Source organism: Rhinoderma darwinii, chromosome 13, assembly GCF_050947455.1.
Source record: "Rhinoderma darwinii isolate aRhiDar2 chromosome 13, aRhiDar2.hap1, whole genome shotgun sequence".
Classification (NCBI taxonomy): domain Eukaryota; kingdom Metazoa; phylum Chordata; class Amphibia; order Anura; family Rhinodermatidae; genus Rhinoderma; species Rhinoderma darwinii.
In genome coordinates, this window is record NC_134699.1 from 27,508,597 (window position 1) to 27,525,750 (window position 17,154).

General features: G+C 41.2%; 1 protein-coding gene across 9 annotated transcripts in view; it reads left to right on the forward strand.

Moving 5' to 3' along the window:
- The window catches only part of ATP6V0A1 (ATPase H+ transporting V0 subunit a1), a 48,811-nt gene that overhangs the window by 16,707 nt on the left and 14,950 nt on the right, over positions 1–17,154 (forward strand). For 7 of the 9 annotated variants that reach the window (XM_075846942.1, XM_075846950.1, XM_075846946.1 and 4 more), the window contains 12 exons: positions 4,333–4,439; positions 6,194–6,320; positions 9,290–9,372; positions 10,549–10,642; positions 11,548–11,760; positions 12,342–12,492; positions 12,615–12,754; positions 13,315–13,478; positions 13,912–14,002; positions 14,091–14,209; positions 14,561–14,777; positions 16,043–16,150. In XM_075846942.1, coding sequence (XP_075703057.1) covers positions 4,333–4,439; positions 6,194–6,320; positions 9,290–9,372; positions 10,549–10,642; positions 11,548–11,760; positions 12,342–12,492; positions 12,615–12,754; positions 13,315–13,478; positions 13,912–14,002; positions 14,091–14,209; positions 14,561–14,777; positions 16,043–16,150 — 1,614 coding nt within the window. The remainder of the gene's footprint in view (positions 1–4,332; positions 4,440–6,193; positions 6,321–9,289; positions 9,373–10,548; positions 10,643–11,547; positions 11,761–12,341; positions 12,493–12,614; positions 12,755–13,314; positions 13,479–13,911; positions 14,003–14,090; positions 14,210–14,560; positions 14,778–16,042; positions 16,151–17,154) is intronic. The other 2 variants (XM_075846947.1, XM_075846948.1) reach the window with 1 other exon arrangement.

A 17,154-nucleotide genomic window follows, 5' to 3' on the forward strand; every position in this document is an offset into this window, starting at 1 on the left:
GTGTGTATGTGGCTGCACATAGTGATCTAGTAAGATGACTATATGCTGTGTAAATGAATGGTGAGAAGTGTATGACGCTGATTGGTCAGCGTCATACACTTCTCTCCACAACGCCCACTTGGTCAAAAAGTAAAAACACACCCAGTTGTGCATTAAGAAAGTCATTAGCATAAAGCTAAAGTAGGTCATAACTCCATCAAAAATAATAGTTTTTCGAAATAAAAAACACTGCTGCAATCTACATTACAGCGACAATCACATTATGTACAAGATAGGCCACTTATCATGTGGTGTCAGAGCCTCTTTAATGCTAGGGTAATGCTTTATTTATGTGTAGCAGGTAAATACTAGCATAATGGTAAGATTGGCAACAGGTAGATGCTATTATGATTGGTGCTCGTTCTTTACCAGTCAAAATAGGCTTTGTTGCTTTTAACGAAGAGGTTAATGGCATGCAGGTGGTACCCTGGTTTCATCCTCCTTTCCACCCCTTCATCTGTCTTTTGTGCGTTGTGTCTAAATTCCTGAATCTAATAGGGAGGCTGCATCCTAAAAGCTCATTAAATTAATACAGAACCTGTTATGGCCATTAATACCGGTATTATTACTAAATGCATGGGATACGGTATATGACTCGCTTTGTTAGTGACCCATCTTCTAGTGCAACTCCACCTTTATGAGCTTCTAGGAATGCAGCCGTCTCTAATATATCATCTTTTAATTGGTTTTTCCTATCTGATAAAGTGATAGCATATCGCTGATTGGTGGGGCTCCTGGCCACCCACTGTGCATGGAAAACTTTAAAGGGGCACTGATGGGGGAGTCACAGAGGTCGGACAGCCATCGATCAGAAAGTGATGGCAGATTGTAGCAATATGACATGACTTTATGAGATGGGAAAGCCCCTTTTAAATGTAGTTCTCTTTTGTATTTCTTAGGCTGTATCCCCATGATAATTAAAAAACAGCTCCACTTGTAAATAAAATGTTTAGATTATCAATTGTACATCAAAAAACTAAAAACTTCCCCTCCTGTCTCTGCAAGCATGAATAAAGCAGATGGGAGAGCGCAATCTGCACTTCTATAGATGGTTTCCTATTGGTAGTCAACTTTTTAGTTTTTTTTTTTAAAATCAAGATGGCATTGACTGATCATCAAGAGGCTATAGGTTAGAAATGAGGCCTTGGAAATGGAGAGTGTTACTAATTTTCACTGTATAATTTAGCACATGAGAGATGTTGGTAAAAAGATAAATTGCACTATAAGTAAGTTAGTAGGACAATTTCATTTATTAAAGGGGTTATTCGCTTTAGATTATTCCAGTTTGTTAAAAAAGTCACCTGATAAGCTGATCACGATTTCCCTGCAGCGCTCCCACAGGGGAGATGAAGCATTACAAAAGAGGCTCTTTGAAATCAATGGGCTTTTTGTGCTCAGGCTAATAGATGAAGATCCTAAAATAATAGATGAAGATCCTAATCCTTCTAATAACTCACAATTCCCTAATAGGAAATTATAAAAATTGGTTCTCTAACCCAGACAACTCATTGCATGCAGCCACCACCATGACATCGGTCACCTACTCCTGCTGATGGTACCTGCCCTGGTATGAAGACTTCGACCGCTTAGCTTTTTTGCAGACACTATGAAAATGCTTGCGTGCTTACGTTGGTCTCGTAATGTGCCTACACGCACGTAAGAAACCTTTATAGATTTCTGTTATCCGCACACAGTTTGTAAAAGGCAAGAAGAGAAGTCCTTGCTCATTTGTTTATTTGAACAACAGAAGTCACCTGAAAGTCTTGGGTGACCACCTTATGTTGTCCACCCACATGCAGCTCGCTGGCATTGGGATACAGCTCTAAAATGGTTATTTTTGGTTTCATAGCGTGTTTTCCGTTAATGGCATTCGGCTCTTGCTATGGCAGTGTCGCTTTTTTGTTTGTTCACTTTTGTCTTCCAAGCATTTAATATTAAGGTTTCCAGGCACATATAACTTTTCTATATCCATTTCATGCAGACTTATAAGTTTGTATTTTTACTCTAACGGCAAGTACGGTAGCTATTTTACCATATCCGTACCGTACTTATTATTGGGAGGTTTGGTATAGGCTACTGTGGACGTATATTAATTGTATACTCGGCTAAAACCAAATTCTGAGCGTGAAATCTCTATTTCTTGCCACCATGATGCTTATTTGCACTAGGCTGGATATCTGAAGTTGAAGAAATGCTGTACCTTTTATGTTCAAGATTAACCTGTTCCTGTTCATTGATTTGGTCAATTACAACCTGGATCCCTTAATAATTTTTTGCTTTTTTTGTTGTTGTTCATTTTTATCCTCCCCATTCGATTTTAATCAGTGTCCCTTCCCCCATAGTAGTCCTTCTCTTCCCCCGTAGTAGTCCTTCTCTTCCCCCGTAGTAGTCCTTCTCTTCCCCCGTAGTAGTCCTTCTCTTCCCCCGTAGTAGTCCTTCTCTTCCCCCCCGTAGTAGTCCTTCTCTTCCCCCGTAGTAGTCCTTCTCTTCCCCCGTAGTAGTCCTTCTCTTCCCCCGTAGTAGTCCTTCTCTTCCCCCGTAGTAGTCCTTCTCTTCCCCCGTAGTAGTCCTTCTCTTCCCCCGTAGTAGTCCTTCTCTTCCCCCGTAGTAGTCCTTCTCTTCCCCCGTAGTAGTCCTTCTCTTCCTTTTTCCTTTATTCAGTCTGGGTTTATTATATATTTTTTATGTCTCTTTTTTTTTTTTTTTTTATCCTCCCACTCCCCAAAAACTTTCCGCAGTGTTGTGTTGATGTCGTTGCTTTGTGAAGAGAACTGCTTGTTTTGAAAACACCACTTGCTGCTGCAAAATGGGGATTCCTGCTTAAAGGATTGAGGGGAACAGTGATTTTGATAGTAAACTATACCCAGAATGTAAGCCGAACTAAATAAGTTAAAGTTGTTGTTTAAATAAATATTCCTGTAGGGTAATGTATTTCAGCTACTGGTTTTCTCTTTGGCTGCTTTTTAACTCTAGTTTACCTACAGGGCATAGTCACATAGCTAGAGTCACAAAATATAATGTCAGGGAATACTGATACAGACCTTTTTCAATTCGAGTGCTAGTGAGTCAATATAAGGCTCACTGAATATATATAAGGAAAATAACCATAGCGCCCGATCCCTCACATGAAGGACACAAACGTTGCCAGGTGGAACCCACCGGGGTAGATTTGGTAAGACTGACGTTTGATACTCCTGTCTTAGATTTTTGCTCCGTTGGAGTAAGATGCAACAGATTTATTAAGAGGCGCACACCTCTTAATAAATTTGTCATATCTTTCCGCTGGCCGTGCATCACAATTGCGGCGTAAGTACCGCAGCCATTCACCAACTGTTCGGATTCCCCATCGGACATAAAAATATATACTCCCCTCACCACCGCTTCACTTCGCTTGTCCCCTCACCAGTCATGCGATGCATCACTCAACGTCATGATTTGATTTTTATATTTTGTCCGATTGGGGGGGGGGTAGTCTGTGGAGGGCAAGGTATGGGGCTAGCGGAGATTTCCGCTATTATTTATGGCAGTTTTCTGGCAAACTGCAACTTCCGGGCCGTTTTTTTTACTTTTCTATGCCAGAAAACTGTCATAGAAAGGTTGATGAATTCCCCCCAATAACTTATTTTTGTGGACAAAATAGCGCTGCATGCTAATGGAGCCGCCAACGCAGTGTGAACACAGCCTTAGTCATAAGTTAAATAGATTATAGTAAATTGGACATTGGTTTGGTGCCCTAAATGTCGTCTTCTGTTTGCTTTAGTAAATTGTTACTTAATCTTTACAGTTTGGTTCCCTTGATAGTCTATCACAGTCTACGGTCAACCATAATTCTGGGAATATTTGACTTTTTAATAAAGGAACAAATTCCGCCAATAGTGCCCAACTAGTTTTATGTTGGCATAATTAAATCTATCTTACATTCATGGGTATAGTTTTCACTTCACCCCAAATCCTTTGCTCTTACACTATTGTCTTTAAGGAGTTTTCCTTTCAAAGTCTATGTATTAATGCAAACTGTTGTTTAATTCGGGTTAATAGGGTTTAATTTCCCCCAAGCAAAATATTTAAGAAAGTTTATCAATCCTTTCCACATTTTATAGCACGTGTTCTGGGTACAGACTGTTTAATTAAATCACCATTCGGCATCTATATCTCCATCAGAGAATCGAGTGACTGCCTTGATACATAGACTTTATCTGTGTACCCCTTTCACCTGGCTCTCGTGCCTGCCCCACATGGCCCCTGCATGCCACTAACTGTTTTGATTAGTTATTAATTGGTTTGTGAATTCAGGCTCAATTGCATCATCATCAGCAGATGGCGGATCCTGATCTACTGGAGGAATCCTCTTCACTGCTAGAGCCAAGCGAGATCGGAAGAGGAGCTCCACTGAGACTTGGGTATGTACGACAACGGCACCTTCTCCCTATTTAGGGAAATCATTTGATATATGGTTATGTGGAACTTAAAGGAGTTTCCCATGCATAACATTTGTCATATTGATGTGATCTACCAAAAATGTCTGCCTAGGCATCTCCTATTGTCTGCCTAGGGGCACCCTCTGGTCCTGAGAATAGACTTCCCAGTCCCCCTTTCCATGTAGAGACTTGGCTGCAAGATATGTGTTCATTGAAGTCAAACAGAGATACAGGACGTACAAGTCAGTCTATGTCGGTGGCGAGGGACTGGGTAACCCTTTCTCAAAATTCACATGCCATAAATGTTTTTGTGGGAAAACTCCTTTGATTTTGTGATGCTTCAGTTGAGTTCAGGCTGTGCAATTCGAAGCGCATGACACGACTTTTGAGAAATTTGAGTCAAACAACTTTTTTTCTGCTTGAGTCGCTCTCCTAAGGAAGTGAGTGAATGTCGAGTGACAGCCCCATGACTGCCTGTGCCCCCATTCACTTCTATTGGTGTGATCGCTCTGACAATTGTCGTAGAAGCATTTAGGCACATGTAGTGTTACCGTGGATGTGTCTGTTGTGTGACTGATGTCGTTGTTTCACACAGGCCTTAGATTCACTCGCCTTCCTATGGCTGTTGATCACTATCCTTCTAATAATATAGATCATTATAGGACTAATACAGTAGGATATTAGGTCACATTTTTCTATTTTGATTTTAGCTTGTTCTGATTGGATCAGGCCATAGCGCTGTGTTTTCCCTTTAGAAAAAAAAGTTCCAAGGAACCTTTACCATGAAACTAAAAATTCAGACCATGTCAGTTTGCAATTTTTACAAGGTCACTTGCAACTTTCTTTGCTATAGGGAAACATTTAGTTAGCCTGTGAGTTGCGGTAATGCCACAATTTAACCGTGAATCATAAAGAGGATTTGTCACTAGTTTATTAATTCCCTCTCCCTAACTAATTTAATATGCGCTATGATGCTGATAACTACAATGTGATTTTATTTTTATTTTTTAAATGTTTATTTGCAAAGTTATGACCATTTTTCTAAATATGCTAATTTGTTTATAATAGTTAAATTGAAGGTAACTTTTTCTTTTCACTCTGGGCGGTGTAATGTTTTCTGTATGACGTCATACAGTTCTTCTCTTCCCTGCCCAGCAGCACAGCGTGATCATATAGTATACAGCTTCCATTCCCGACTGTATTTACAACTGGTGATACCTCCGGTTGTTTCACAGCTAGAACTGTGATCCTGGTGCCATATGAAAGATTAGAATCTCACTGTTCTAGGTGGTCGAGGTTGAAGTGATCATCCTTACCTCCAGTCTCTCACACTGTGTGAAGCAGCTTCATGCTGATAGGACAGCGTCAGAGGCTGTGAGGAGGCTCCACCTCAGGAGAATCGCTGCTGTTGACGCCCACTTGTCAAGCATAGCCTCCTTTGCATATTTAGAAAAAAGCTCCTAACTTTTAAAATAATAAGTGTTTTGGGACACAATTTTCACTATCGTTATCAGTGTGACAGCGCCTATTTGATTAGCTAGGAGACTGGGCGTTACTAACTAGTGACGGATTCTCTTTAACAGACTCTGACACACCATGGGGCCCTCGTCTTGATATTTAGACATTCTGACATTTATCTCTCCCCTGTTACTATATGTATGTTTGCTGCTAAATTCCAATCAAGTGTTTAGGAAATATTCTGTACCCATGTAATATACTATCAAATATTTTTTCAGGTTTGTGGCTGGGGTGATCAACCGCGAGAGGATTCCCACTTTTGAAAGGATGCTGTGGCGGGTTTGCCGTGGCAATGTGTTCCTTCGACAGGCAGAAATTGAAAACCCTTTGGAAGATCCAGTAACGGTAAGAAGGCTTGTTCAGCAGTTTTCTTTGCCAGTAGTTTTCAGAAATCATGACCGTTTCTTGCTTGGTGAAATACGTGTGGTCATAAGGACTATACCCCAGGCAAGTCTGGCTGGACTATTGACGTAAAATGCTACCTTACATGCTTACAATAGTGGCCTATAAAAACAAACTGTGTGGCTATACCAACCTGCTATGTGTGGTGATGAGGCCAGTCGAGGATTCTCCGTTAATAGTGCTACATCAACTTTGCATGAGATGTGCTGTTCGAGATTGGTTTTCTTATTTTCCTTGTTAGGTCAGATTGACAAAAATATGACATGGGTCATCACTGCAGGTGCCCTTTTTTCCCACTGGGGTGCCCTTTCCTGAAATAACCTACCAGAACTTACTTTAGAGAAATTCCATTTTTTTTGCCAGCTATCATACTAACCTAGGCCTATGTTTGGTACGTTCATGGCTTGGCAGCCTTAACCCTAACCCTGTTCACTTCATACTCTGCATTGTACTGCCAAGGAAGTGCCTGCAGAATGAGCTCAGTCCCTACTGATTTACAGATTGACTTCCTTACCCATATCTCAGTATCCAGCATACAAACACAGGAAGGTCTCCAGTCTATCTCACTATTCCAGCTGTGCTCGTGTCCTGTACTCTCCATCATACGGCCAGACAACTTATTGTTAACTTTGGTTTGACCACAGAAATGGCAGTAATAGTTTTGCTTGTTCTTTACATGTTACCTAGTACTTAAAGATTATACTTGTTCTGAACCCCCCCTACTGGGGAGAAAAGATACAGTAAAACGCGGAGAAACCTGCACATTTGTGGCCGATCAGATGCAAAGTCAGGGAAAGAAAATCACCAGCTCCCCAGTCAAACAGCCCACCGTATCTCAGCTTCCTGGGTGTGACATGGCTGGAGTAGTATACAAGGGGAGAGATCTGCATTTTTCGATTTTGAGGGGCGTTAATTTTTTTTAAGTGTTTTGCCCTTGCATAATAGAACCAGGTAACGGATGATTCTCTCATACTTCCGAACATATGTTATGACACATTAGGTATCTACTGGTTGTGCGTGTATGTTTATTTTCATGGGGAGAAAGGAATAAGTTTTTTTTTTTAGGCTTTTTTTTTTTTACCTCCTTTCTTCAACAGGCAAAGGAAAAAAACGCATGCATTTTATTCCGTCTCCTATTGCTTTCAATGGGGTTTTTGAGGCGGAAAACGCCTCAAGGTAGGTCATGTCACGAGCATTTTTTTCCGCTTGCTGGAAAAAAACGCATCAGCCTCCCATAGAAATCAATGGGAGGCATTATCGGCCGTTATTTGGCGTGGTGTTCGACGCGTCTTCCGCGTCAAAAAAACGGGCCAAAAAAACTCAGTGTGAACAGGGCCTTGCAGATGTTTTTAACTTTTGACTGTAGTATAGTCCGTATTAAAAGCAGTGAACCTCCTGATCTGGCAAGGAAGAGAAATGTTCCCTGTATGAGTCATTGTAATTAGACTGCTTATCTGCAGAGAATATTTGATGGGCAGTGCCCGTAACCCAGTGCCAGATCAAAGCTCTCAGTTACAAACATTGAGCTTCCTGTCAGTGGCAATATGCCAAGGTACCATGCTTAGCTAGTGTATACATATATATACCGATTTCATTTAAGGGTCTCCATCTCGTACAGTTTGCAGTGTGATGTGGCAACATGTTGGAATCCATCAGAATGCAGGACAGAAATTTTGCAGAACATCCTGGTTTGTTGCAAGGCTTGTTACATAGACTTCTAATGAAAAATCGAAAAACACTGGATACTAAGAGTATGTTCACACGGAGGAAAGTTTGCAGTGGAATCCGCTGCAAAATCCTGCCTCCCATTAATTTCATTGTAAGTTGGACGCTTCTTTTTTTTATTTATTTTTTTTTACATCACACGTGTCGGACGTTCGCTGCGTTTTTTCCGTCTCCCTTTGATTTCAATGGAGTTTTGAGGGGGAAAAGGGCTCAAGATAGGGCACGTCGCTTCTTTTTTCCGCAAACGTTTTTTTTCTGTTCGCAGGAAAAAAACGCCTCCACCTCCCGTTGAAAACAATGGGAGTCAATTTTGGCCATTTCTTGCTGCAGGTTTTGCTGCGGTTTCCGCGGCAAAAAAGTGGCAAAAAACTCTGTGTGAACAGGGCCTTAGACATCCGTCACAGCCTACTTTTAACTTCTTCCCGGCATGTACATCAAACGTAGGTCAAAAAACGACATGTGAATATAGACTAAAATATATTAATGCCTAAATTGTTGCGTGACTTTTTAGTTTTGGAATGTGTAATTCGAGATTGCTTTTATTTACTGTGCCCATGTACTTCTTTTTCCAGCATGATATCATGTGGGCAGTGCTTTTCAGAATAACCGCTTTTCAGAGTATCTTGACAGAATTGGTCTGGGTTAATTGGCTTCTCATACTTAGCAGCTGTACCCGCAGTCAATACATAATACAGATAGATAGAAGCTGAGTATTTGCGCTACCTTATAATTAAAGGGATTGTATGGAGTTAGAAAAAATGTCTGCTTTCTTTCAGAAAAGGTACCACCCTTATCCATAGGTTGTGTCTGGTATTGCAGCTAACAGTCACTTCAATGGAGCTGAGCTGCAGTACCACACGCAATCCACGGACAGGGGTGGCACTGTTTTCAGAAGAAAGCAGTAATGTTTTTATAATCTTGAAGGAGTTCTTCATCTGCTTCTGAATGCACAGCTGACGGTACCTGGCTGCCAATGAAAGCTTCCTATACAGGTTCATCTGTACTAACATAGTGGAATATAGCAAGTCATGAATTGTAGACTACTAAACCTTTTTAGTACATGCCCTAGGGTGACCAGGTAGCTGCGAAATGGCCAGCAGGGTGGACTTGATGACGATTAGCCCTTGGTCTTAGCCGTGACTTCTGTTTGGTTATCCTTTACACTAACTCGTGCTTACACTTTACAGGGGGACAGCGTTCACAAGTCGGTGTTCATCATATTCTTCCAAGGAGATCAACTGAAGAACAGAGTAAAGAAGATTTGCGAGGGGTATGAGAGTATCGCTAATAAAAAAACAAAACAAAAAAAGACAACCTCTTTCCGTCTGGTACCACTACATGCAGTAGATTACAAATCTTTTGTATTTTTATGATGCTCCATATACATAAACTGTAGTTAGACAACCAAGAGAATAGAATTTGTGGGTAGTTCCCTTATGTGTTTAGCAATAATTTGCATAATTCGCTCCAAATAACTCCCAATCCCCCCATTCTTAAAGTGTACCTCCAGTTATAACTTCAGCCGCGTCTCCCACCTTGATTTTAATATTTGGTGGGACATCTGCTTTCACTGTGATATGGTTCTCTATACAACCAGCCCCCAGAACAGGTCCTATTGCAAAATGGGAACGGTTGTGTGCATGATGCCTAATTCTGATTTCATTTTTTTTAGTTCGACCAAGATATCATGGTATTGGAGTTGTGCTACAGTCTGTATGGTTGATAATCACGCACATGAATGTTTAGAAATAGATATTTTGCCAGCGTTAATGTTCAATTATTATCCCTTGTCCTTGGGTGCCTTAAAGGGATTTTCTAGGTTTACAGGCTATGTACTTCAAAAGCAATTTATATATATAATGTTTTGTGCAACTTCATACTTAGTTTTTATTAAAAATTAATTTTACTATTTGAGATACAGCTGCTCTGTATAAAACCGCTGTATCGTGCTCTAAGACCTGAATTCGTCAGGTCCGCGGGACTGTTTCTGACTCGCAGGATCCATCTGTAATCGATCACATCTCAGAGACTCGCAGGACCCACTGACACTGAACCCGTCAGTCCCGCGGACCTGATTGGTACGGGATTCAGTGTGATGCAGCTGCTCGGTTTACAGGATACAAAGCAGCTGTATCTCAAAAAGTAAATATCATTTTTAATAAAAAGTAATTAGAAAGTTGCACCAAACACACTGATTGAAAGCGATTTTTATAAAACATTTTTATAAAAAGGTCAAAGGTGTACATATCCTTTAAACCATTGATGGCCTATATTATTGATAGGCCATTAATGTATGATCGGTTGAGGATAGGTCATCACTGTTTAACTTTTGATGTCTGCAATCTATATACCTGCTGACATTCTCTCTGTACGTTGCCTGGTCTGTTTGCTTTACTTCTGATGTACATATCTTACAATTTATGAAAGATTTTCTTTTACATCACAGATTTCGAGCTTCTCTTTACCCTTGTCCAGAAACACCACAGGAGCGCAAAGAGATGGCTGCTGGAGTAAACACAAGGATAGATGATTTGCAGATGGTAAAACTTTAAAGGCACGGTCTGTGCCATCTATATTGGAATAGATTTCTCATCTATAAGCAGTACATATTGGTCAGTGGAGTCATTGCCTAAATGTGGTTTTACATGGGCAAATGTTTTCCAATATTTAACCACCTTTAAAGGGGTTTTCCCACGAGGGACATTTATGACATATCCCCAAGATTTGTCATAAATGTCAGATAGATGCGTCTCTGGGACCCGCACCTATCTCTAGAACGGGGCCCCCTAAACCCCGTTCTGCTGCTCTGTGTTGCGGCAGAAGAAGGTAAATTCCGACCATGAATTAGGAAACCGCGTAGCTCGCTGAATTACGCTGTTTGCGAAAGTCCCATTGAACTGAATGATAGTTACGGAAACCGCGTAGCTCGCATGCTACGCTGCTTCCGTAACTGCCATTCACTACTATAGAAACCGCGTAGCTCTGAGACTATTTTTATAGCCACATAAAAGATTTGATCAGCCGCCGAACAAACGTTTGCTTGTTCATCAGCTGATCCCTGCCCTGTTTAATGTGTACGAACGCTCGTTCACTTCATCATTGGCCCATGTAAACTGGTCTTAATCTTTTTTCTTTTTCAAGAAACTTCCCAGTCAGTAGATCAACTTTCTGGTCTTTGCTGTCGCTCTTTTACAATCTAAACTTTTTACACCTCATTGATGAAGTATGGAAATGTTGTATACATGAACCCCATCCCCACAGAGCTCAGGTAGTTAAGAACAACTCGAGATGGATTTATAAGTCGAACGTCGGCCAAACCCACCGATTTTGGCAGGACTGGCCGACCATCTAATGTGTATGGGGGTGTCCAACTAAGGTGTATGGGCAGCTTTAGGTTTAAAGGAGGTTTCAATAATTCTCATAATTGCAACATCCTTAATTTTAGGTTCTTAACCAAACTGAAGACCATCGCCAGCGCGTCCTCCAAGCTGCTGCTAAAACAATCAGAGTCTGGTTTATTAAGGTCCGGAAAATGAAGGCCATTTACCATACATTGAACCTGTGCAACATTGACGTCACCCAGAAATGTCTGATTGCAGAAGTCTGGTGTCCAGTGGCTGATCTGGATTCCATCCAGTTTGCTCTTAGAAGAGGCACAGTGAGTATTGTTTTTCGGGTATTGTCTCACTGGCTTACATCAACATTCTCTATTCTTAAAGGGGTTGTCTGGGCATTTTGTATTGCTGTCCTATCCTTAGGAGGTCATCAATGTGGGATCGGTGGGTGTCCAACTACTGGGACTGCCGCTGATCAGCTGACTGAAGGGGCGTTCATCGCCGCGGCCTCTTTAGTGTTTGCCAGGCACAGCACGGTACACATCGGTAGCGGCTACGCCTGGGATTGCATCTCAGTCCCATTCACTTCTACGGGACCGGACCTGCAATCTCCGTCACACCCGATGTGTACAGCGCTGTGCCTGCAAACTGGGAAAAGGCTGCGGTCCCTTCAGTCTGCTGATCGACAGGGGTCCCGGGAGTCGGAACGCCACCAATCTCATATTGATGACCTATCCTAAGGATAGGCCATCAATAAAAAATGTCCGGACAGCCCTTTAACGTTCCTGGATATGACCTTGATAGATTGATATGAGACCGTTGCTACAAATCACACTCTGATTTCACTATATTTACTCAGACTCGTCCGTACATTTACATCTTTGGAAATTGATTTATTTTTCAGGAGCATAGCGGATCTACTGTCCCTTCCATCTTAAACCGGATGCAGACCAACCAGACTCCGCCAACTTACAACAAGACCAACAAGTTCACCTATGGTTTCCAGAATCTTGTCGATGCCTATGGTATTGGCAGTTACCGGGAAATAAATCCAGGTAATCCCAGGCATGTTTTCTAGAACCTGCTGTACAAAAATGTATATTAATGATATGTATATAGGATATGAATGACCAGCAATTTTTTTTTAATGGTGTTCTTCTAATTATTTTTTTTGTAGCGCCATACACGATCATTACCTTCCCTTTCCTGTTTGCGGTGATGTTTGGTGACTTTGGCCATGGAACCCTGATGACCCTGTTTGCCGTTTGGATGGTCGTAAGGGAAAGTCGAATTCTGTCTCAAAAAACTGATAATGAGGTATGCAGAACATTGGATACAGTTCAGATATTTCATTAATGAAATTTAGACACTAGAAAATTTTAAATTCCATAGAGTGATTGAGTAGGTACCAGGTAAACTATTGCGCTCACCTGTGTGTGATGTGCATATGCCAGTCACAACTCTAGAAAAGCAGGTTTCAGTATATTCAGAAAGTCCGACTGCTGCTCGATCTTGACTCGTGGAAAAGATGAAACCCACGTCCGCAAAGTATGCAGAAAAAGAGGAAAAAACATCAATACTTCTGGGGCGCTGTCGTGCAGGAAAGATGGCTGACGGACATCCTATATAGCTGCTAGAAATTCAACAGAATTGCCGCAAAGCATCAATAAGGCATATAGCATTTGCTTGTGATAAATACCTCTTCACTGCGTGCTCAGTATATGGCATTGAGGAGAATTTATTTTTATTTATGCTTCGAATTTTTAATTTGTTGTCAGGAAAGTCAATTCCTTCGTTAGTAAGCACTCATTCTTCATGCTCAAGTGGAACCCAAAGACGTATATCGTTGTATCGATCTTTTTTTGTTTTTTTCACAGCTCTTCAACATGGTGTTCAGTGGTAGATACATCATTCTTCTGATGGGCCTCTTCTCCGTCTACACTGGCCTTATCTACAATGATTGCTTTTCTAAGGCTCTCAACCTTTTTGGTTCCTCCTGGAGTGTTAGACCAATGTTTACCAGCCCAAAAGCCAACTGGACGTGAGTTTGAAATGTTTAACTATAGTACTCGGGAAGTGTGTGTGTTTTTTTTTGTTTTGTTTTTTATCACATTCACTTCTGCATTAAAGCAATTTCTACCTTTTGTGTGTATTCATACATGTGTACTTAACATAACCAAACTGTCAACATTGGCAACAGGTTAACTGTCAGTGTATCCCTAGCACCTGCATTTATACCTGACCAATGTAATTCCTGTCAATCACATTCAATGACAGTCCAGCTACAATTCTCATGCTTCTAAGAAGTACGCATGTCTATTTTTTAATATCTGTAGGAATCTTCACAAAGTTGGAAATATAATAAAAAAATAATAATTCAGCTCCTAGTATGTCTACTCTATCTTTGTATGTATTAATAACGTCTGTTCTTCAGGGAAGATTGTCTTCACATTCATTATTATTTTTCTTTGCAGAGAAGATCTTCTTAAGGTTGTGCCAGTCCTGCAGTTGGATCCAGATGTCGATGGCGTGTTCAATGGACCTTATCCATTTGGGATTGATCCGGTAAATGATTAACTGCTCTTTTATCAAACATTTTTGTATGCAGCCTGTTGATTTTGTTTCTGTTAACATCCATATTTCTGCCTAACAGATTTGGAGCATAGCGACTAACAAGCTGACCTTCCTGAATTCCTTTAAAATGAAAATGTCAGTGGTCCTTGGCATCATACATATGGTTTTTGGGGTCACGCTCAGTCTATTGAACCACATGTAAGTACATAAAGGGATTGCCTCACTATGAAAGACCCTGCCCATATGCTCTATTATGGCATATGGTTCTCATAAGGGGGACCCCCTGCTCAGGATCCCCTGTATTAGACATAGCATCTGTAAACCGCAGCTCTGGTGCACCTGTCTATGTATTACATGAACACCCATTCATTGTAATGTCCGGCAGGTAATACTACACTTCCCCTGCAGTGGGCGCACTTTTTTTTGTATGTCCCATATTAGCTGACCTGGGCCTGCAGATACGCATAACTCCATCTGTTTTTTTTAATGTATTAAATTTCTGTTTTGTGACAAAAATAGGACCGCATCTGCTCTTTATTTCTTTTCTAGATATTTCAAGAAGTCTTTGAACATTTACCTTGGGTTTATACCAGAAATGATCTTCATGTCATCTCTGTTTGGATACCTGGTTATTCTCATCGTTTTTAAGTGGTGCGCCTATGATGCGTCCACCTCAAAGATTGCACCGAGCCTCCTCATTCACTTCATTAACATGTTCCTCTTCAACTACACTGATCAATCTCTTCCTATGCTCTATAGTGGACAGGTAGGAGCAGTGCAGTGGACATGGAAAATATTGAACAAATAGCACATTTTCTATTCTGGGATCATAAGGATACTGCAAGTGTCCTTGTGAGTGTGTAGCCAACAAAAGGGTGTGTGTGTGTGTGTGTGTGTGTGTGCGTTCTCCTAGGCCGGATTCACACGAGCGTGTGCGTTTTGCGCGCACAAAAGGTCCGTGTGTCATAAGCATATGGTGCGCGGCTGCCTGATTTTCGCGCAGCTGGCATCATGATGACACTCTGGTTTTATGTTTACACTGTTTTCATTCATTGTTTTTACTGCTGTTGCGCAAATCACGCGCGGCACCCGCAAGTGCTTCCGTCTGCCGAGCGCGATTTGCACGCACCCATTGACTTCAATGGGTGCGCACTGCGCGAAACACGGCCAAATATAGGACATGTGAGTTTCACGCAGTGGACATACGCTGCGTGAAAATAACTGACAGTCTGAACGGCCCCATTTGGTAACATAGGTCCGTGCGACACGCGTGAAAAATCACGCGCGTAGCACGGATGTATTTTACGTTCGTGTGAATATCCCCTAAATGTGTTGTCCAAGATTTAAAAAAATTAAAATAAAAATGGGTCTACTTGTGACCAGAAACCGTGCACGCACGTCAGTGGGCTGTGTGTGATATTGCAGCTCATCCCCATTCAAGTGAATAAGGCTGAAATGCAATACCAGTCACAATCCATTCACAAAAGTGGTGCGGTTTCTGGGGAAAATAGAAGACCATTTTGTCCAAACCCTAACAAACTATTTAACCCCTACATTAATGTCGCTGTGATCACAGGGGTAAACAGTTGTGCCTGTGCGGGGGTGTCTGTTATTAACAGCTGCAATCGCTGCATCACCAAGGACCGGGACTTCATTTGCTACCTGAAAGTCCGCCACGGCAATTGATATCGCTGGGGCTGACCGTTGTATGGGACAAATCAATGTCCCACGTGGCTGTCCTGAGCTAATCCCTGTTAGGACATAAATTTGTTATACCCTAACAGCTGCCTGAGCATTTTATATGTATTATAATGAAACATCATAGGCATGGATTGTTGGAGAGAGCCATAAAAAGGTTCAGATGTGTACACAGACTTGTGGCTTTCTAGTTGACACATTGCTGGAATTGGTTATCCGACCAAAGAGCTTCAATTGCTGTCTTCTGGTTAATGTGATGACGTGAGTAACAGGAAAACATGGCTCAATCTCAATACAGATTTGCACTTATTGTTGTAAACTTGTGTCTTCCAGAAAGGACTGCAGTGTTTCCTAGTTGTATGTGCAATCCTCTGTGTGCCTTGGATGCTGATTCTTAAACCCTTCATGCTCCGCCACCAGTACCTCAGGAGGAAGCACTTGGTGAGTACCAGGCACAAATAAAGCCTTTGTTTGCTGTGCCAATACCTTACCACTGCTCGGTCACGTGGGGTCTGCTTATTTGCAACATTAGAGTGACTCTGTAAGTGGCAAGGACTCGTAACTTTCCAAATGTATACATGCGCTGACACATCCGGCCCCTAACCTGATCTATCATAGCCACGTACTGACTGCTAATAGTCAAAGGAGATCCTTCCATCGATCAGGCCTAAATGGGATAAATCATATTTGCTCCTCCATGATTTGGTTTGGAATGTATAAATTGGTGATGTGTCTGTGGATGTATATGTCTATACTTTTTGTTCTTATTTCTTATAAGTTTAAAACAGTGATTACATATTATATCTTATGTTCACCACTCTGTCACCACATTATAAGTGGCCTATCTCCTACATAAGGAGATCGGCGCTATAATGTAGGTGACAGTAATGCTTTTTATTTAAAAAAACAATCTATTTTTACCACTTTATTAGCGATTTTAGATTTATGCTAATGAGTTGCTTAATGCCCAAGTGGGTGTATTTTTACTTTGGGCAGCGTCATACACTCCTCTGTACAACGCCCACTTGGTCTAAAGTAAAAATACGCCCACTTGGGCATTAAGAAAGCTCATTAGCATAAATCTAAAATCACTAATAAAGTGGTAAAAATAGATAGTTTTTTTAAATAAAAAGCACTGTTGTTATCTACATTACAGCGACGATCTCCTTATGTAGGAGACAGGACACTTATAATGTGGTGACAGAGTCTCTTTAAAATATTTAAAGGGTTGTTCCAGCTAGTTTATCCGTGTCTTCGTGATGACTAGACACACATACAGGAGAGCTGATGGTCCAGTGCTTAGGCAGAAGCCTCTTCTGCAAAGTTGTGCTAAGCACATCGCTGGAACTACATCTTTATGAAAAATTATAAAAACAATTAAGGTATTTACGGAGAGTCATTCCATGAATGACAAGACAAGCTCCATAACCATGATGGATGAGGCC